At 39.0% G+C, this 22,934-nt stretch overlaps 1 protein-coding gene across 12 annotated transcripts in view; it reads right to left on the bottom strand.

Moving 5' to 3' along the window:
- picalmb (phosphatidylinositol binding clathrin assembly protein b) overlaps positions 1-21,474 on the bottom strand; it is a 29,962-nt gene extending 8,488 nt beyond the window's left edge. For 2 of the 12 annotated variants that reach the window (XM_054793841.1, XM_054793847.1), the window contains exons 1-15: positions 20,878-21,474; positions 15,406-15,548; positions 15,221-15,296; positions 15,039-15,141; positions 12,544-12,637; positions 10,585-10,696; positions 10,384-10,490; positions 10,251-10,292; positions 6,955-6,966; positions 6,363-6,448; positions 6,149-6,272; positions 4,033-4,166; positions 2,524-2,624; positions 2,156-2,308; positions 1,763-1,846 (exon numbers count right to left, since the gene is read on the bottom strand). In XM_054793841.1, coding sequence (XP_054649816.1) covers positions 1,763-1,846; positions 2,156-2,308; positions 2,524-2,624; positions 4,033-4,166; positions 6,149-6,272; positions 6,363-6,448; positions 6,955-6,966; positions 10,251-10,292; positions 10,384-10,490; positions 10,585-10,696; positions 12,544-12,637; positions 15,039-15,141; positions 15,221-15,296; positions 15,406-15,548; positions 20,878-21,007 — 1,501 coding nt within the window. In that variant the 5' untranslated portion in view covers positions 21,008-21,474. The remainder of the gene's footprint in view (positions 1-1,762; positions 1,847-2,155; positions 2,309-2,523; positions 2,625-4,032; positions 4,167-6,148; positions 6,273-6,362; positions 6,449-6,954; positions 6,967-10,250; positions 10,293-10,383; positions 10,491-10,584; positions 10,697-12,543; positions 12,638-15,038; positions 15,142-15,220; positions 15,297-15,405; positions 15,549-20,877) is intronic. The other 10 variants (XM_054793843.1, XM_054793845.1, XM_054793846.1 and 7 more) reach the window with 10 other exon arrangements.
- Between the last annotated feature and the right edge of the window lie 1,460 nt (positions 21,475-22,934).

Genomic DNA, 22,934 nt, shown 5'->3' with positions numbered 1-22,934 from the left:
ACACAATAAAAAAGAAAAAAAAAAGGATTTAACCGCATCACAAAACAATGCAGGTGCGTTTTGAAATGTTTATAGTCCCATAGATAAACAGTAAACATTATTGTCAACATTTTTTGAGATCAAATAAACCACTTATGATAATATATAATAAATTATTATAATGCCATATTTCCTTTAATAGGTCACCTTTCAATATGTAAAGTTGCAGAATTGGCGTTTGTATTTTCATGTATTTTCTCACAGGCAATTGGGTACTGTCTGCCAAACAGTTGCAGAATTTCTTGAAATGCGGGCTTTCCAACTGTATTACAGAGCAGCATTTCTTTTGCACTGTTCCATTTGTATTTACTTTGCCGACCAAACGTCTCAGTAGGTGTTGACTGTCAGAACAACGGTTCTGCATCGCGATATCTAGTTTGTTTTAATTTTTGTTTGTTTGTTTTATTTTTACCCCAGAAGGAAAAACTGCGGCGGGTGGATACATTTGAGGTGGGCAAGTTCGTTCTGTTGCCTTTTATGTTGCTACCACTTTCGAATATATTCGGCATACTGGCTTGTTCGTGTGGACGGGCTCACTGTGCTCATTATTAATATTCCCACACTGGGGCTGTCGCATTTGGCTTTGCAAGCATCTTTTTCCATCCTAACTTCCAGTACGTTACCTTACATTGCTGCTCACGAAGTTCCACTCTTTTGCTGTATGTGTATGCTAACGGCTCTGCCTCCTTCCACAGAGACAAAACGTCTGTATGCCTGACAAGACACTCTGTTCGCCGTTCTATGAAGTGTCTCGGTCAGGGGTTGGCAACCTTTGCTATCAAGAGCCATTTCCCCCCCCTCTTATACTAAAGAATAATAGCCTGAACTCGCAAACGTAACAAGTTTGTCTTTGTTATATTACAACAGAATACAACCAACGGAAGTGCAGTTCTGCATTAACTTGTGCAAAATTAACATAAAAACACAGCCCGCTTTAATACAATTTAAAAAAACACAAAGTTCCATCTTTGCAGTTTTAAAAAAGTAAACATCCATTTAGGAACGTTTCTGTATCTGTCTGAAATTAATGTTTTTTTTTCTGAAAAATAACAGCCTTTTAAATGCTTGTGCTCTCATCTATTTAATGTGACTTGTATTTCTGCACCATGCTGATCTTGCCTATGTCGGGCCTCTATACACAGTACTTTATGCTCTCATTTGTGACTGATACTGATTTTATTTTAGTTTCTATATATTCATGGTTAGCTTACCATAGGAACTGCACACTCAAGAAGCCACCTGTAGGTAAAGGCAAAAGCCATAGATGTGGATGTGACATATTTTAATTGACAAATAAGCATTTTTTAAAATTTGATGTTTAAGTTTCACTTAAAAAAAGATTTAAAATAAACCACTATAAAATAATATATAGATAATTCCAATAATAACCTTTTTTTTTTTTCTTTTGTCTTGACCAAAAGGAGACAACAAGGCTGAAGAACCGCGGGTTGCCTACCCCTGGTCTACGTGCTGAACCAATGCACAGAGTGAGCTCTCTTCCAGCCTGTTTGGAGGCGAGAGATGAGGAAAAAGGACAGGCATGCTCATGGCAAAATTATCAATTTCATTTTCATTTATAGTGTGATTTTTTTTATTTATTATCGCGAAACAGTATCCTTGCGTTTCTCGTGACACCCCTAGTATCTTATAATGATTATAAAAATAAATATCTTGCATAATGCATAGGATCCAATGTTTGCAGCGCTCTGAGCCATCAAAGTACCTGAGATGGAGTGTTCTAGCCGCACTGTGCATTTGTAATTGGTTGAAACAGACGAGTTTGTGTCAATAAAGGGATTGTAACGATCTAGGGAATCAAAAATAGTGTTGGTGAAAGAAAAACAGGGTTTAACTTAAAAGCTCTACAGCATGTTTGTGCTACAAGACAACACAGAACCAAACTGTTCATCAAAAGAGGGGAGAAAATGTCATTTTAAAAGCAGGTGGGCATAACCTTCTTTGGGGAAGTGATGGACGTCTTTATAAAAAAGAAACAAGTGCCACACAGACAAGAACACAACGCTAACATTCAAACTACGGCAGCATGGAGAACAAACCAGGTAGTCATGCGTGCACACGTACATGAGCAATGAGGAAAAACAAAATGAGTCATTACCACCAAACATTTCATGAGCAGATGTCCTAGTGGAAAAGCTAACACCGTCTGAAGACACGACAGGTAAGTGAGAGGCATCGACAACGAGTTTTGAGAGGAAAGGGTTAAGGTTTGGCATGGAGTCGTCTCCAGCTTCTGCGGAGGTGAAAGGATCTAGGCAGGCAGAGAGAGAGAAAAAGAGAGAGAGAGAGAGAGAGAGAGAGAGAGAGAGAGAGACACAGCAGAACATGAAACAGACCAAAAACAAGTGGAGAGAAACAGGTGGACATCAGAAGAGAGCATGCAGAGCAGGTACACCAAATAATTAAAAAAAAAAAAAATGTCCACAAACACAGGCGACGTTCCGAGTTGCGTTGGCGGCACTTTACCTGCCCACGCGGTTGCCACGGGAAGCCCTGACGAGGCGGACTGCATGGAGGGCTGGAACGTTGACTGGAGGTCAAAGAGGTCGCTCTCCATTTTCACTGTGCTGGAGACACAATAAAAAGGATGATCTGTTTTTGAACATTTTGAAATGAATATGCTCCTCTCTATTGATTCATTCATTGGCAAAAACATTACTGGTTATCTAGAACAGGGCTTTTCAACGTGTGACAAAATGAACCACCACCCAGAGAATTACACTGGAGTTAGCAAGTTTAAACGTTTGTTTTTCTTAATTTTTGTTATTGCAACTCTTTCCACTGAAGGACGGGGGGAGGGTGAAGAGAGAGACAGGTACATTATTGCGATCTAATGCGATTGATTTATTATGTATTGTGTATAAATCTACGACATCCACAACATCAACTTATAAACACAAAATGAATACACGCCATTCAGCATCAGTTTGAGCCTGGAGTTTTGTTTTCAGAGAGAATATTAAAACGTTGCCGGACGGTGTGACAAATATGCACATTAGCACTCAATGTCATCAAATCTGACTTTTCTTGCATTCCCACATATCAGCATTTGGCAACATTTGGCGGTGAAAAAGGAACGTGAAAAATACAGTATAAGTCTAATTTCTGCAGTGTCTGAGAACACAACTATGGTGCATTGAGGAACCGTCGAAACAAAGTGAGAAAGGTCGCCGCTCTCCGAAACATAATGAAAGAAAATGTAAACTTACAAAAACTGTCTGATTTCTAACGGCGTATTATATTTTTCAATAAGATAATAGCCCTTATTTCCAAAATTGGTATGCATGTACACAAAATGTGTTGTAGTTATTTACAAAATGATTTTATCTTTGCACCTGTAAGTTTTCCACAGTAACACTCTGTGGGCATGGCCCAGTGGTTGGGGACCTCTGCCATAAAGTATAAAGTAATGTGTTATGAAGATGTTATAAATCAATAATAAAACATTGGTATCCAATGGAATGTATATGTATACACATTTAAAATGTTATTTCTTAAAAATTTTGATGTTTTTTTTCCTCATGAGTCAAACAAAAATGTTTGTCAAAAACCTTTGAGGGGGCATGCTTTAACTGGGCTGTGACATAATATGTGTATGGAACATTTATTGGAACAGGAGGTCCTCTGTTTACAACCTCAGTTATGACATGCTTCCAGAAATGACTTAAAAACTTAGCTATGACCCAAGCGGTTTAGTTCGTAGTTACATGCATGTGTCAGAAAAATATACTGTATGTTGTTGCGAGTAGCTATACTGAGGAAGACGCTGCTTTTGTTCTTTTTTTTATTTTTTTTTTAATTCACACCCCTTCCACTGTTCAAGCCAACCACAAGGATAAATGCATGGAATTGATCTTTTTTTTATTGTACTGTATTTTATATCCTTCATGTGTTCTGTTTACAGTGTGGATGATTTTGGTGTATTTAGTTCAGACTGTTTGTATGCAGCGCCATACAAGATTTAACGCAAGATACCCATTGGAACAGCTGGGTGTAGAGAAGAGATCGATAGCTGGTGCCGTGCTAATGGTGCCCCCGGTGGTGGAGATGGGCGACGTATCAGTGGTGGCAAAGGAGGGCCTTTTGGAGAGCTCTTTGAGCCTCTGTTCCTGAGGAGAGAAGCGGATTCAGATCAAGCAAACAAGTCGCGCGCACACACACACACACACACACACGCACACACACACGCACGCACACACACACGCACACACACACACACACACACACACACTGTATGTACACACACATATACATACACACATATACAGTACATACACACACACACACATACAGTGCCTATCATAAGTATTCACCCCCTTTGATGGTTTACCCTTTTATTGCTTTCATAAATAAATCATGGTCAATAAATTTGAGCTTTTTTTAAAAAAAAAAATATTGGAAAAAAACTAATGTCAAAATGAAAACAGATCTCTATAAAGTAATGTCAATGAAAGAAAATTATATAAATGAAAATAATTGTTTGCATAATTATTCACCCCCTTCAAGTCAGTATTTAGTAGATGCACCTTTGGCTGCAATCACAGCAGTGAGTCTGTGTGGATAGGTCTCAATCAGTCTTGCACACCTGCCCACTGCAATTTTGCTCCATTCTTCTTTGCAAAACTGCTCAAGCTCTGTCAGGTTGCGCGGGTATCGGGCATGAACAGCCCTTTTCAAATCCAGCCACAAATTCTCTATGGGATTGAGGTCTGGGCTTTGACTCGGCCACTCCAGAACATTTACCTGGTTCTTTTTTTTTTAACCATTCCTGTGTAGCTTTTGCAGTATGTTTTGGATAAGTGTCTTGCTGGAAAATAAATCTTCTACCAAGATGTAGTTCTCTTGCAGACTGAAAAAGATTGTCCCCCAGGATTTCAGTGTATTTTGCAGCATTCATTCTGCCCTCTATCTTTACAAGCCTTCCAGGTCCAGTTGCTGAGAAACATCCCCACAGCATGATTCTGCCACCACCATGCTTCACAGGGGATGGTGTGTTTTTGGTGATGTGCAGTGTTTGGTTTCCCCCAAACATGACGTCTTGTCTGATGGCCAAAAAGCTAAATTTTGGTCTCATCAGACCAAAGAATCTTCTTCCACTTGATCCTGGAGTCTTCCACGTGCTTTTAATATGACTTTTCTTCAACAGTGGCTTTCTCATTGCCACTCTCCCATAAAGCTTTGACCGGTGAAGAACCCAGGCAGCAGCTACATGCACAGTCTCTCCCTTCTCAGCAGCTGAGGCTTGCAACTCCTTCAGAGTAGTTGTAGGGTTCTTGGTGGCTTCTCTCACTAGTCTCCTACTTGCACGGTCACTCAGTTTACGAGGGCGGCCTGATCTAGGCAGATTCACACAAGTGCCATATTCCTTCCATTTCTTGACAATTGATTTCACTGAACTCCGAGGGATGTTCAGTGCCTTGAAAATGTTTTTGTAACCATCCCCTGAATTGTACTTCTCAATAATCCTTTCCCTGAGTTGCTTAGAGTGTTCTTTTGTCTTCATGGTGTAATGGTATCAACAACTCTATGGACCCTTCAGACACAGGTGTTTTACAACTCATCACTTGAAACACACCCACCACACTCAGGTAATCTTCCTTTCACTAATTGTGAGACTATTGGCAACAATTTGATGGACCTCTATTGAATTAGACCATTAAATTAAAAAGGGGGTCAATAATTACTACTAATAATTTATATAATTATCTTTCATTAACATTACTTTATAGAAATCTTTTTTCACTTTGACATTAAAGAGTTTTTTTTTCCAATATTTTTTTGTTAAAAAAAGCTCAATTTTATTGACCATGATTGATGTATGAAAGCAACAAAAGGGTAAACCATCAAAGGGGGTGAATACTTAAGATAGGCACTATATATGCATATACATACACACTGTGTGTGTGTGTGTATGTATATATATATATATATATATATATATATATATATATATATATATATATATATATATATATATATATATACATACACACACACACACACACACACACACACTGTATATACACACAAATATATATACATATATATACACACATACTGTACATACGTGTGTGTGTCTAACAAAAACTACCTTAAGCGCTTTAAGACGGGCCTGCTCTTCTTCGAGGGCTGCCTGCTTCTCCCGCTCGTCCACTTTAGTGAAAGACATTCCCGTGCTCGCCAACGACGACACGGCATTCGACAGAGTGCTGGCCCTGCGGCACACACAAACTCAAAGCTGGATACAGGTATCACACAGAGGCGTCCCACAGGGAAGGAAAATGGTGACAGGTGAATTAACATACCTGCTGGCTGCAGTAGAGTCTTTGACCTTCTTGCCCTCTAAAGACGCCAAGTGCTGCTCCAGAGCTTCCAGAAGGCTGCTGGGAGCCTGTCATGGTGACAGAACACACAGTCAGCATGCCACTTCCACACACGGACCACTCCATGTGTGTGGACATTGACACCATGAAGGACAGTGGTGGGTATCCAAGCCAGAGCAGAATAGAAGCCACTCTTCACATTTCACTTTTGTGTGCGCCGACAGACTTGGAGTTACCCACCACTGAAGCGCCAAAGAATGCATTCCAGCCACACATTTACTCTGGATGAGAGCAACACATGTATGGTATGACATACTGCATCGAGGCACGTTCAACAACCGGCAGGTTGTTGAAATTGGCCACAACTAAGCACAACAGGGCAGCCATTCTGCAGCAAATGAGCTACTCTGCTTTTTCACCTCACTATGACGCCAAGTCACCACACTGGCAGTTGTTTTTTTTTCTCCTCTCTTTCACGTTGTTTGATATGTGGGAGACGGCGCGGAGGCATGCAAAAATACAAACAGCGAAGCAAATCACAGACACAGAAGAAGAGTGAAATGATAGTACTTACACAGACTGTGAACTAAAGTGGAAAGATAAGGGGAGAATACAGAATATAAAGGTGGTGACAGTCAAGAGGGGAATCCATTTGAGCTGCACAGCAAATAAACTACCGACAGCACAGCACCCTGTACGTGTGTGTGTAACCTTAACTGTCACTGTGCAACTGTGAGTAGACTGCAATTGCGGTGAGCAACACCTTTGTTTGTACAAGACACCTTTATTTACTGTAGGAGGCAGCAAAGAAGAAGGTGAAGCCCAGGAAGAAGAGATTAAGAAGGATGAAGAAGAAAGAAAAGGGGGGAAAAAAAGTGCACCTCCTTTGGAAACATGCGCTCAAGATGGAAAGCATGCAAAGTAAAAATCTGAAGAATGAGGCCAATGTGGGCCCGTGTTAAAAATATATACAGTATATATACATATTAGGAGTGGGAATCTCTGGCCACCTCACGATTCGATGCGTTTACGATTCAGAGGACTGCGATGATAAAACGATTATTGATGCATCTCGATGCATCTTTTTTTGTGATCAATAGTTTGTCAGTTTTTTCATGCATCATTTATTTCTATTTATAATTTCTTTTTACTCACTGTGTACTACTAAAACAAAGCATATTTGTTATGATCCACAATTAAAATAAACATTAAACAGATTCATTTAATTACCGTTATCTTTTAATAATTGGATGGTTACATCTACCAACGTATTTTCCATTGCACAGAACCAGCAGGAAAGGTAAAGCGCACCAGTAGCAGCATGTATAAAATTAACTAACTTCAGCATAATCTCAGTAACCAACATAAAAAAAATCTGCCATTATCCACAATAGGGATGTCGCGATTTTTTGGCATCCAATCCGATCCAATTTTTTTATAGTTTCAGATGCCGATTGTTTATGTTTGTTTTCTTAATCATAAACTTCTTCTACAAACATGAATTTGTGGAATTGAATATGGTTATGAAAATAGCCCTTCAAAGCATTACAAATAATACAACCTAAGCATTGCTGAATTTACTGTTTTATTACACAGTCAACAATATTGTTTGGCTTTTGTGACAAATCTCAGCGAGTCAGGTCCCTAATCCAATAAAAGTCCATCCAATAAAAGATAAAAATTGAAAAAATGGGCGTGCAAAATACTGTTAGGGTAGGACTAATCATTTCACATGGTTATAGATCACTTTGTGGTGTGATTTTTTTTTTTTTTTTTTTTTTTAGCAAACTCTCTTAGGGCCCCATGAAATCAGTTTTATTTTTTCCCAAATTCCGTTTTTCTGTTTTAATGTTTTAGAATTTTTTTTACCAGCATAGAGTGTGTGCTATTTGGGTTAGTGAATAAAATGCAAAAATCCTTACATTTATTTATACATCATTCGCCCATTTTGTCAGTATTGGAGAAATGGATGTAGCTTAGCTAACTTTCTAAAGGGATGTCAGCTTCAGCACATATTGCTACAAAATCTTCAACAAACTGTAATGCCTGTGATTGTGATTAAGGATGGAGATGGAGTAACAGATGTAATTCCTATTGCCTTATTAATCCTTATTAATGTAAGATATTTTAATGATACCTTTATTTTGTGTACACAATTAGACAAATGTGACAGAGTGCTCTTATTTTGAAGGCTGGAATGTGTTGTGTGTGCTGAGAATGAGAGAGAGAGAGAGAGAATAAACGTGCCCAAAAAACACAAAACACAACAGTTAAAATATACTCATTCCGCCTGCTTCTCGCGCGCGCGCGCGCACACACACACACACACACACACACACACACACACGCTAAACTAAGCTAACCCCGCTAACTTCCATTCACGCTCCGTAACAGAGGAGTTTCCAAGGTTTTTTGCCGCCATTTCAACATGTTTAGTAGTGTTTGTGCAGTTCCTATTATAAGCAACCAGACCACTTCCCCTACACCATGATGCAGCAGTCTGGGCACAGTGAGAGGGAACTACCGCTGTAGCTACGAAGCAAATGTCCAACGTGAAACTAACTTCTAACTTTGTTTTCTTCTTCTTGCGAGTGGCGGGAGTCGAGTGGCAACCAGCTTTGAGGCCCATTACTGCACCTGCCATGTTGGAGTGTTGCTAAGAGTTACGAATGTTATACGGCAAGCAGAAGCCGATATTATCCGATCTTCACAAATACAGCGGATTGGCAGCCGATCCCAATCCTGATTATTGGATCGGGACATCCCTAATTCCCAATTGAATTCAGAAGTCCATTACTTAAACTAAAATCCTGAGCATAGAATCTCTGCCAAAATAACATTTTTGCTGTATGGCAAAGTCAAAAACAGCTTTCAAATGAAATAGTGATTTCTGTACGAGCGGCTCTCAGACAAGAATGCTTGCTGGTGTCAGTATATTATGAATAAACAAAAGAACTACGCTGCACTTATTCACAATTGCAGTGTTAGTGAAATAACGTTGCGATGGGTTCCAAAGTTGCAACAAAGCATAAAAACCCTGCGTCTTAACAACCTAATACAGCCACAAATCTTTCGCAATAAAAGTGTTTCATGCAGAAATATTTTGGGTGGCAAATTAGTTATCCCCTTTTCAATGGTTGGCAGCAACTTCAGCTGGCTGTTGTTCTCCTGGTTTGAATGGAAACGTGCTACATCGTTTCTTATATTTGTCGTGTTCTCAAATATTTTAATCTTGTCTATTTTAATCTTGCTTATTGTCTGGCTCTTGTCCTGCTCATTTTTACCTTCAACTACATGAAGCCAAAGTGCTTCCAGACGTGTTTACGCTCAGCCATTTTGGTAGCATCTTCCACTTAGGTGCACCATCATAAACTGTCTGGGCGGCACTTCCACTTTGTCTTTTTGTTCCGTCAGCATAGATTATTGACATTTAAGAATCGATTAATAATCGGCAATGTCCGCGATGCATCTAAGAATAAATGATTTCCCCCACCCCTAATACATATTATATGGTTTTATGCCTGAATGAGCAGATGGCATCTTAAATGCTCACAGGTTACTAAAAAAGTTGGATAAGTTTGGAGGTGGCACGTCAAATTCAAGTACACCTGCATAATCCAATGAGGTCGATGCCAACGCTTTGAGTTTTGCCTTTACAATCATATCAATGGTCAATATTTGGTCAGAGGTATGGGTTCGTTATTGTTGCATGCAGTGAATTACAACTGCATAAGATTATACCTGTACCTAAAATGTGTAACGCAGTAAATGTTTGTTGGTGGTTTGTGGTGAGAACTGCAGCTGGAAAAAGAGAAAAAGGAGGAAAAAAAGAGAAAGGAAAGATGCCAGCTTGTAAGAGTATGAGTTTACCTGGGATAGGTCTGGAATGTCTCCTCGGTCAATGCCCACCTGCTGTCGGAGCAGAAAGAGAAGACAAATTACTTTTCTCGGAGTAGAAGTCAAGCAGCACATAACAGACGGCGCATCAAAGACCCACATGTACCTCGGCTACTTTGAGGAACTCTGATATTCGGGTCATTCGGGTGAGGAATTTCTTGTAAATATCCAGACCTTCTTTGCACTGGGTCTTCTTCATGTCAAAGTATTTCTCTGTTTGGTGACAAAAGGTGCTGGTTACATTTTCTTCCAACCACAACACAACTGTCCACAGGAGGAGGCTTGAATATGAGGGGAGGCTTCTTACCGAGCAAGTTGATGATGCCTTCGTTATAGGCGGCAAAGAGCCTGATGGAGTCTTTGAAAAGGAGCATGAAAGCTGCATTGATGACTCCATTAGTCAGCTCATTGGCATTGACCTGCGGGAAAGCAATCAGCCCAGGTTTGCACACATGCCTGACATTTTTTTGCTGGTATACAAAAAGTGGCAGCAGACTGAGAGAAGGCTTCTTCTACACAGCAGCCTCATACTGTACATGGATACTGGGGGTGTCACGAGACACCTCACTCCCGAGACGAGATGATATGTGAAATTGGGTCTATGAGAACGAGACGAAACTGCACTTTTTTTTTTAATTTTGCCCATCATTCACAATTCTTATGTGAAACATGAACACATATTTATTTCCCTTTTCTGTGTGTTCTAATGAGAAAAAAACTAGTTAGTATGAGCCACCTAACGATGCACATCATTGGAGGTACCTATTTTGACGCTAGAGCCCTAAAAAAAGCCCTCAAAAAACACCAACAGTGTTCCATTTACATAACTGACTTGTTTCTTAACCAAGCTACGGCGATATTGCTATTGTTGCAGCTAACACAAAAGAAACACTGCAACAGGACAGACGCAAGAGTGGATACTACTGGTTCTCAATTTCGCTATGATGCTCATTTGCTGTCAACATTTTTTCCCTGATGACTGGAGCCAAGTCTTGTGCTGGAAGACACAGCCATCCCAATGAGAGCAGACATTATCGGTGGTGTCGCTGTTTCTATGCTGTTGTTGTTGACGGAAGTCGCGTTAGCTCTTATGGGCTATGTCAAATCAATGCGCCTCGGAAGTAAGTTTCAGTAATGTTTTAAATCATCAAAATACGGCAAGATACTGTATTACATGTTATCTTTTTTTTTTTTTTTTTTTTTTTTTACATGTTATCATCAATGTACTTATTAATGCATGGTCACAGCATGTATATAGAACAGTATAACGTTGTTACAGGTTTTTCCAGAAGGCTTCATTGTCAAAATAGGTATTTCTCATGACATGCAATCTTAGCTGGCTCATACTAACTCCTTTTCTCTCGTTAGAATGCACAGAAAACGGAAAGAAATATGTGTTCATGTTTCACATAAAGATTGTGGATGATGGGCAAAATTTAACATTAATTTAAGAAAAGTACAATAAAAATATGACTGGACAAACTTTGTTTATTTTGAAACATTTTGAAATGTCACCCAAATTGATGCTAACCAACATTATTGTCAACATTTTTGAGACCAAATAACCCACTACGATAATGTGATGTTTGTCAAACCTTTGGAGCATTTCTTGAAATGCTTGGCTTTTCAACTGTATTAAAGAGCAGCATTTCTTTTGTGATGTATTAAACTACACTCTCTGAATGCAGACCATTTTGAGCTATTCTGGTTGTACTTACTTTGCCATTGTTTGCGTCGAGCTGCTGAACCAAGGCACAGAGTGAACGCTATTCCTGCCTTTTTGGAGGCGAGAGACGAGGAAAACAGACGCATGCACATGGCAATATATGGAGGCTGGCAAAATTATTCTGTTAATTTTAATTTGTGCTTAATTTATCTATTTATCAAAAGTGATCGGTTGTGTGCTGCATAACATCTGAATATTATACTTGCAGACTCCCAGTTGACATTGTCCCATTTATTTTTCTTACACTCCAAAGCGACTCGCAGAAGTAATTCTACTTTGTTATCAGTACGGCCAAGCGGAAGAGAATGAGATCATGCACATGAATTCTTTCATCTTCTACAGTTTTGGTGTGTCACGGAGTTCTGTTTACAGCGCCACACGTAGGTGTGCCTTATGAATTACAGTATATCGTTTTCACACTGTGATTCATTCCTATGTGGATGTGACTATTTACTGATCCCACACTGTGTGGACGCAATTTTTTTTCAACCCGTCAAACAACCCAGGAGAATTCCCTTGGGGACAGGACCTTAGACTCACATTGAAATCGAGGAGAGCGTCCATCTGGTTCTGAATAATGGGGATAGTCTTGAGCAGCTTCTCTGTATTCATGGTCCTCATGACGCCATCCACTCTGAGTAGACATGGAGTGAGTTAGAAGACAGAGTCAAAACAAAAATTATGCTACAGTGCTACTTGTAATATATACTCTACTCAAAAATGCATAGTGCTCTAAGTATTCATTTTGAGCAAAGGCAACAATATTTGTTTTCAAGAAATGCATATTTCTTTGTATTTTCGTCAATATTATTTAAATTGAGTGCGCATGTCGTGTTTGATCCTCGGCCCACACCGTGGTTTGAAAAAACGCAGTGGTGGATGTGCAGCAACAAGCGGGAACAAATATTGAGCAGAAATACAGAAAGAAAAGGGTATTTTGAATGTTAAGTTTAGCTTTAAACTCTGGCAAATGGCTCTCACAACAAGACCAAAGTTATTTGTATCGACTGTCGCAGTGAGTTGGAGTACATAGACTGCCAGAAAAAAGTTACTTGACCACTGTTGGTATTTTTTATTGTCATTTATACAGTGGTACCTTGGCATATGAGTGTCCCAACTAACAAGTGTTTTTTTTTTTCTTTTTTAAGATACGAGACGTCTCTCTGCTGATTTTTTGCTCTGAACTGCGAGCCAAAATTTGGGTTATGAGCTGCTAGTTACCAGCAGGCATAGCCAAGGACAGCTATTTGGGGGCTTGTGGCAATGTGACCATGACTGAAAATGAGAATGGCATAGCATTAGCAGCGTGCTAGCTAGTCACTGTGCAAGATTTTCAACACATCAGCAAAACATACGTAAATTATAATGATCCAATTTATCTTATTTAGTATGTATTGTGTAAAACTATGACAGGAACAACATCCAATTAAAAGCACATGATGACTACAGACCCGCCATCCACCAGTACGAGCCTGGACTTTGTTTTTCAGAGAGGTGCACCGCACACATATGCACTTTAGCACTCAATAAGGTAATCAAATCTTACCTTTTATGCATTCCCATATAGTCTTAGCATTTGGGACCAAATATTAGATAAAAGAAAGAGGGGAAAAGTACAGTATAGTAGTCTATCTGTGCGGCGTGGGAGAACGTTACACGATGCCCTCAAGGACCATCGAACTAAGTGGGACAAGTCGCCACTCGCAAAAACTGTGGGATTTCTAACTGTATATTATTTTTTTGAATAAAACAATGGCCCATATTTCCAAAACGGATGTCCCTTTACATAAAATTTGATGTAGTTATTTACAAATTATATTTAATTTTTTCTATTTAAGTGTTTTTTTTTTAATTATTGTGCCTGAATGTTTCCCGCGGCCCAGTGGTTGGGGACCCCTGCCTTACAGTATGCTTGGGGATATGATGTGCTCTTTTACACATTTCAAAATACTGTAAGAGTGCTCTTTATTTTATAATGTAAGATTGTCTACATCAACAAATGTAGCATGTAGCCGTTAAATCGTATTAACTTGAATCGTTTGTACTAGAGATTGAGGCAATGTGGGTTTTTCAAGACCGATACAGATACCGATTATTAGTAGTTAAGTAGTGTAAAAATTACACAATTTTGTAAAAATGTTGAATAATACTGTACAAACACTTAACTTTGTTTAACTGGCTAAAGCATGTTCATTTAACCAAACAAATAGAAAAATAGCTCCAGAAGAGCATGGAGTTCCTAGACCAGAAGTATCTGTTAAAAGTTGAATAAAAACTAAAATAGCTCACTGAAATGATTCCACAGTAAATAAAGTAACATTTATATGTACTGTATATTATCTTTGCTTTAAGTTCAAACACAACCAAAAGTGCAGGGAGTTCAAAAGCTCAGCAGCAACGCTTGTAAAGTTAAATAAAAACTTATATAACGGCTCCCTGAATTTTTTTTTTTGCCTTCATCTTAGCGTACTGCAACAAAACAAGACTGAAATGAATTTCTTACCCTCTCTCACAATCACACACACAGGTTTCTACAATCATGGACTGTTTCCACATTAATATTACCAACAGCATTGCTTCAAGTAATGACATATCGGGAGGTACTACGAGCTAGCAAAGCTGCCGCGTGTGTTTACTCCGCTCTTGACGTAATGTGGAACAGTGCATTTTAAGTTTTTAGTAATAAAAAAAAAAATACTGTTATTATTGGGGGGTTTGTTCAATAACATTCAAACTGTACTCTAAAGGTTGATGACTTCCAAATTATGACTGTAATTTATATTGACTATTTAGCAAAATCAGAGAAAAATACAATTTGCATAATAATTTGGACCACCATGTACATGCTATAAATACGAATAAATAAATGAGTTGTGCTTGACAAGTGCACATTGTCATTTTTTCTACAATAATGTATATGATGCTGTTTGTATGTGTGCGGTGGTGCTGCCCAATACATGCGGGTGCAGAGGCATTTAGCTGAAGGGGGCACCTTCAAACTGCAGAACACGACAACATTAATTTCAGTTACATACCCTCGCTTAACTTTGGTGAAGTCAAAGGCAACCTGTCTGTATGAAACGGCTTTCTCATTGAGGTAGCGACTATACCTCCGGATAAAGGTGGACATGTCGTACCCTGGAATGAACAGAGCATTACCAACTTTAACGTGTGTTGCTTGGTATGGAATGACAGTTTGATGAGCTGCCAATGTTACCTTGCAGGCCACTTTTGTCCAAGAAATTACTGAGGTTAAACAGTGTGTTTCTTGAAGCCAAGTACTGCACAAAGCGCTGCAAATGAGTGGGACAAAAGGAACAACGTTCAAAAGAAGGCATTAATTTAATCATAAATGCTCACAAAATCAGCTTTTTCCTCCCACGGCTACTGACATCTACTCACCTCGTTGCCATACACCATGAGGTGGTGCGTAGTGATCAGTGACTTGAACACAACCACCCAGCTGGTGTTGGTGGTCCTCTCAAACAGTGAGTCGGCCAGTTGGGGAATGTTCACGTTCATCTCATTAGTGCAGTGGATCAAGTCTGAGACAAGAGGGGCACAGAAGATTGGGACTTGCCATCAAAGTTTTGGGGGTTAAGGACCCCCACACACACAATATATACATATTAATGACAATGAAAACAATTGCTGTTTTGTTACACTGCCTAAAAATATCCAAAGTAGGATTTACAAAAGAGCGTTTTATTTTGCCTTTTGAGAAAGCAGGCTTCAGAGTTGTGCTCGGTCGTTGATAAACGTGAGGGAGTGAAGTCATTTATTTCCAAACGCATGTTGAGCCCGTGAACGGGCGCACACCTGCTGCTGCTGACGACAACGACTAGGAATAAATAGAGAAGTGACGGCAGAGGAGTGCTCAACTGAATTTTGCATGCCTGAAACTAAGAAGGCTGGGCGCTTTATTTATGCTTGTGTCCTACAAAGGTTGCAACGTGAGCAGCAAGAACATAATTCTTATGAACTTACAAGGTGTTATCGTGTATACATAAAAATGACACGTGCGATGATAACCACAGAATTGGAATGGTAACTTATTGCAAATGGTCCAGCGGGAAGATGAGGCTGTGTCCTGGCTGCTTAGTACAGTATGGCTAGTTAAGGATGTCCCGACACAGCCGTTTAACTTCCAATCCGATACCGCATGCTTGAATATTGGCGATATCGATATCAATCAGCACAAATCATACACATTTTTATTACTTATTTTGTATTGTGGAATGTTGGATGTGGAAAAGGCTTGATAAAAGTAATATGTTAAAATAGAGAATAATCAGCAAAAGTAGGTGGGAGAAAAACGGACCCATTTATTTAAGCATGTGGGGTATAGTTTTATCCACAATGTTTGAGGTGCTCAATGAAGCGTTTAAACCCGACTTTACTCATCACTGACAGGGGCTGGTCAATTAATTGGGTAAACGATTGATCATTTTTTAAATTTAAATATCCTCTGATTTGACTTTGACTTTGGAAAACAGTGATGGGCATTACCCCTTTTCTGATATGTTGCGGACCCAACCACTAACTGTAGGTGTGTTCTTCATATTAACTTGGCCCGTCTATGGCCTAACAGATTACTTCACTAATTGAAACAAGCTTCAAATAAAGTGACTAAGAAAATGATCATGATTGTATTTGTGTGTACATTTATTGTTTTACTAAAGCTATTTCACAAACATTTAGATTTTTTATTATTTAACGTTATTTTAACAGAATATTCAAGCGGCAACCTGGTGTTTGTGCACTTATTTGCTCTGTCAGTTCAAATCTTTTATTTTTGAATAAAGACGCAAAAATTAAAAATGTTTTTTTTAATCTGATAAATCAACAATCAACCAATGAATCGGTTATTAAAATAATCGTTAGTTGCCGCCCTATTATAGATAGTGACTTCTAGTCATCCTGTGGAACGCTGCTTCAAAAACTTGTGGGAAACTTGTGCATGACAAGCTTTGCACTCGGCTGCAATGTCTTGATTAGACTTTAACAAAAAATACACACCGCCGACACTCGTGTGCCATGCTTAACACATTAGCATACGCCGTTGTGATCACGTGGGGTCTATGTGGCCGCTGCTGGATAGACGTTCTGGAGCAGAGCCGAGAATCAACTGCTTGTATCGGAGTATTGGGGTTACACAAGTAAGGATTTTGGCCTCTCAAAACAATATGCTTTCAAAAGAGTAATACATTTGCATTAAAAAAATAAAAATAAATCAGACCTCACAAATGAATCTGCGTTATATTTGTCCATTCTTGTGTATGTGACGCAGACACTCGCATCTTCTTCTGCTGTGTACGTGTACACTCACGCGAACAAAATGGCCGCAGCCCTCCATCGCGGAAGAAGATGCGAGCGTCTTCATCACAAACACAAGAATGGAAAGGCGACAGTGCGCAGGGATATGGCGGGAGACAAATATAACGCCGAGCAATTTGTGAGGTCTGATTTTTTCGAGGAGGAATTTTTGTGATGGAAATGTACACTGCTCAAAAAAAAAAAAAAGAAAAAAAAGAAAAAGGGGAAAACTAAAATAACACATCCTAGATCGGAATGAATTAACCATTGAGGTCTGGATTTGGAGTCACACTAAAAATTAAAGTGGAAAGACACACAACCTGTTGTCTATTCCATTTGCACAACAGCATGTGAAATTGATTGCCAATCTGTGAATCTGTGTTGCTTCCTAAGTGGACAGTTTGAATAATGGCGCAACAGTTTTGACTTGAGTGTTCCTTTTCATTTTTTGAGCAGTGTATTACTCTTGTGTATGCATATTGTTTTGACAAGCCCAACTCTTTACTTGTGTAACCCCAGTGACTACCTGGAACTACATTTTTCATCATCAACATCCGACCAGAACTGGACTTAGGGGACCAAGTTGGGGGTAAGTCGCTGTTGTTGGACAACACTGGTGATGGGGATGCCATACAACTTCATGTCAAAAAATCCAAACTATCCCTTTAAGTTGAAAAATTGTCTTTAACTGCCAATATTCGGCATAAGTGGAACCCCTGAAGTGCCTGATGACCAGGTGTTTAACTTTTTATATTTGCATGACAGTTAGTTTGATTTTTTTTTAATGCCTGTACAAAAAATACAGTAATAATTGTTTTGTGACAGCAACAATTTTACCCAATTTTTCCATAATATCCTATGGAGAAAACCTGAAGAAATCACAACAGATGTTAATAGGATCCATTGCAAACACAACTAACACATGCCAACACTCTTCACATCATTTGAGAATCTCAGAGTGCTCTTGTCTGATCCACACATTCAAACTTCTAACATGACCTCTTTTCTGGTCTCCAATAAAGAGCAAATAGTGTGCTAAATTGTTTTCTCCTAACTGACAAGCTCATGGGGACGCTGCCAGAGATCAGTAAATCATACATGTGCTGTCCCACTTCCTCACAGCTTTTTTTTTTTTTTTTTTTTACATCCGTGTGCATAGATGAGTGATGTGAGTCAAAAGATGCCCCCGTCAACCCCCGTTGGCGCTCGCGACCCATGCAGCCCACACCACGGATCAGACTGATGGGGATGAAGGGGTGGGGGTGGTTATTGGGCCTCCCTTTCTGTCCTATATTTGACTCCCTCAAAAGGAAGGAACTCTAAGTAGGACAGGGTAACCTTCGCGAGAAGCGGCGCTAGTTAGCATGAGTGACTGGCTGCACTGCCTGGTGAAGAAGAGCGAATATGGAGGCGGAACTGACAGCACCGCCATGTCACAGTCCACATTCACTTTTGGTCTCGCACTTTAAATTCAGTCACAGAATGTATTCATGTGACGGACTGGAAGGTGCACCACCAAACAAAGACCATACAATCATGAATATATCACAAAATACTACTTCTTTAGATCTACAAGGTAAGTGTCACTGTTCAAATGATACAGATTACTGTATTACAGAAGACATGACACACATAGGGAGGGAAATAAATCATGTTACGTGTGTATTTGGGCTCAAAGTATATTGACACACACAGTGCAAAGTCTACAACTCCTGACACCTCAGGGGGAGTCATATGAGCAGGACCACAGGTGTGCAACCTGCAACACAAAGGGAACTAAAGGCAGTGTGTGTGTGTGTGTGTGTGTATATCTATCTATCTATCCATCTATATATGTCGATATTGTCTAGCTCACAATTTACAATTTCGATATCAACCAATAATGATATGTGTAACATGACATATTTTTTCTTGAGTTAAATTGTTGTAAAGTAACAATACTCTTAAATCAGTACTGGTGTTTTGTTGGCTACTCCACCCATCTCTGTGTAGATAATAAATGTATTACATAATTTATATAAGAATACATTTGTGTTTCTTGTGGCTTGATTTATGTCATTTTTGGAAACATTTAATTTCTTTTTAGTTAATTGCTGATTACTATTTTGACTGATAACTTTCATGTTCTTATTTAATATTCTTATTTTATTGCATTAAAACTACTATATAGATATATATACTGTGTATGGTTTTTCGGCACTACTTTGTGCTCTATAGCAGATGTAATGTGAATTACTTCTGTCTTGGATCAATAAAGTTCTTATCTTATCCATCTGAGAAGATCAAATAAATTGTTTTGGTGCCTAACTGTTTCCCCAAGTATATTAGCGCATGTGTGAATGTATAAACAAGAGGCATTAACTTCAATTTCTTTTTAGAAAGGCATTTTATGAAGTACATTTACCTGTATTCACTTACAGCGCAGCCTTGCCACATCCAATATGGCGGCGACGATGACGTACGGCTCAGCGAGGCGGCGTCTACATATGTGGTTTTGACAGCAGCAATTCCTGTTTCCCAGCCTGCTTTGCTGTACTGTCGTTGTAAATAGCCGCTAAGTTACATGTTTAGAGTTCACATAGTTGTCGATTATTCTGTGTTATTCGTTGGTAGTGTCTTGTCTATTGTTATCGACCTATTACGTTGCTGTGTGATGTCCACGATTTCTGGTAAAGAGCTGGTTAAATTAATTGTAAACGTTCTTGTTAGTTACTTTATTCTCACAGACTTGTATTAACTTCATGATGCTGCATGTTCAACAGTGCTGCAAATTTGGGATGTTGGCACTTTTATTGTGGGGAAAAAAGCTGATACCGATTTCAGCCGATATCACGTTTTTATGTCGATATCGGACATATATATATATTTATATAAAATATTTATATATTTATATATATTTAAAAAATTGAGGTTATATATATATATATATATAAAACCTCAATTTTTTTAATTTGTCCACTCTGAGCATTAGAGAATCACCCAATATGACCAATGACCATTTAATAACTAAACATCATTAAAGGGTTCAAATTGATCACAATACCTTGCAAAAAGTGCACTGCAATTAGGGACGTCTCAAGCAATCATTTTACTGTAATAATTACTTGACTTGTGCTCCAGCAATCTAACACAGTTTGGGGATGATGATGAGAGTGAAATCCTATTGCAAACATTATCTGAAATGTCAACTTGGGCCTTTTGACTGTTGCAATCTTTCCCCTGCTGGCTGTTAGCAAAGTGCAGCGTTAGCCGCAAACGCTGCCATGTCTGCTTGATATTTAAGCCTGCAGCTAACCCATGTCGACAATATAGCTGACTTAAACGCCAGGTTTTTAGTTAGTGGATAGCAACAATAACAGCTTATTGTGACATATACTGGCAATGTGCTGTATTGAATGTTGTATACACTTAGTCTGATTCCATCCCCTTGACGTGAACTAGCGTTAGCATACAGCGGCGCCTCGGGCTTTGAGGCCTAGTCGCTGTACAGATCGGAATCCAAGATGGTTTTTAGCGTGAATAAGTTGTTTAAAAAGAGACATTTAAGCTCATACTCACAGTCCAGATGCTTCTTTTTCGGGCCCATTATTTCGTGAGTGGTGGCCTTGCATACTGTTTTCGACACAGCAGATCCCGTCACACTGTGCTGGGCTGCCGTTATCCGGTCCGTAATGCTCTGCCCCGACATCTTCGCTCACTCAGCGCAACAACAACAACAAAAAGACTTCAAAAATTTTAATATATCTCTGTTTATCTTCGTGAATGAGCCAGACGAAAAAAAGTGACATAAAACATCCGCCTCCTACCGAAACCTGGCTGGACTCCTCCTTCCCTTCCCCACCGTGGTGGAAGTATGAAATCAGAGCTAAGCTAGTAGATGCAGGCTATTATAATACAGACAACAATAACAAATGTTACAATATGTCGTTGCGCCGCGAACTACCCTCGCAAATTCAAGGGATGCAGTGTTTGTAACTCATCCGGCCCGGCTCTCGGTAACCGCGCTCATCCCACTGTGGAACACACCGGATCCCCGCCTGCCTGCTTGCCTTCCTGCCTGTCTATCTGCCGCCGCTACGCCTCCCCGTACCGCCACCACTAGCCGATAACAGCGCAATGGAGGAGGAGGAAGAAGGACGCAGACGGGTGGGGGAAATGGCGGAACTTGTCAGGAACAACGACGCCCCGCTGACCCTGGATCAGATGTGACACTGCCGGGCTTGTGAGTCTAGTGTGGCGCAGGTGCACGTTAACTGACTTCAGTCTAGCTGAGGAAAACCAAAAAAAACACAAAATGCTCAATCTGAATGACACAATAAAGCTTTTATCGATTGATTGATTTATTATTAATCGAACAGTGGACGTAGAAATACAAGATGGCACGGTGAAGGAATGGAAAGAAACTGTAGGAAAAAAAATATTTACTGAGTGGATAAATAATTATTACAAGTAGATTTTAGAATAACTGTTTGCATTGATGTCTATTGATTGTTTTATGGTGGATTGTTTTAAAATAAGTACAGTATAGATATAACTGTTTAATCAATTAGTCCAATAACTTAGTGAATGATTACAAGTACTTTATAGAAATAATGCTTTATTAAATAATTAGCGGAGTAGGTGAACATCTTTTTAAATGTGTCAAAGGATAAACAGCCAGAATGTAGACAAAACTACCTTGACATAGGCTGAGGAAAAGAATATTTTGTTTATGTCAACACCTACAGTAAGTCTTACTGGGACAGCAAAGGTTCTGTTTATGTTTGTCAGTAAAATATTATGTGATTTATTACTAAATAGTATATATAATGTTATATACATGTACATATGGTCTATAAGGGTCTTAATAATCCTTGATGACTCCACTATGGGAAAACAATAGAAATGTTTTGTCTTTTTGTTTGCATCTCATCACCTTGGCTGAATGAATATAAATATGTTCAACTACCCTGAATTTGGAAGTTGTGTCAAATTTTAATATGGGTCCAAATTGCTGTACTGTTTGAAAACACACTTGATATTACATTTTTTGGTACCATAATTAGTTCACTCTAGTTCTAGTTCACTCAGTCAATGGCATGTGTCACATGTCTGTGTTTTGAATCAGGAGATACTGTACTCCCTTACTGTTTCCCTTTTCTCATAGAAATATAAGCATGGAAATTGGCCAGTGAAATATTCGCTATCATATATATGGGTAGCATGTATGCTCAAAGTGTTGACCATGACAAAAAACATTTTTTATTCTTTAAATCTGGTGGTAAACATGATGCGTTAATTAGGTTAACTAACGTTGCTATTGCTGTTAGCGCATTTGTGTAACACACATTTCTCTGTATTGTATTGGGTGATATGTGGTAAGGGGGACCCTGTGTAAAATAACCAAAAAATATATGGCCTTGAAAAAAAAAAATTATATATGGCTATGAAAAAATATATGTGGCTTGTCTTCTGAAACACTGTTCTGTTGTGATAACATGTCTTTCAAACAAGACAAACAAGACTTTTTGGCCTACTTGTAAGATTAATTTGGTTTGGTTTCAAGATTAGCGAGTTTCAGCATACAGTTTTTTTTCCTTTAGCACTAATATGTCATTTCATTTTCGCTTATTTGT

This window comes from Dunckerocampus dactyliophorus, chromosome 12 (genome assembly GCF_027744805.1).
Source record: "Dunckerocampus dactyliophorus isolate RoL2022-P2 chromosome 12, RoL_Ddac_1.1, whole genome shotgun sequence".
Lineage (NCBI taxonomy): Eukaryota > Metazoa > Chordata > Actinopteri > Syngnathiformes > Syngnathidae > Dunckerocampus > Dunckerocampus dactyliophorus.
The sequence above is the reverse complement of the archived record's forward strand: the minus strand, read 5'-3'. Positions and strand labels throughout refer to the sequence as shown.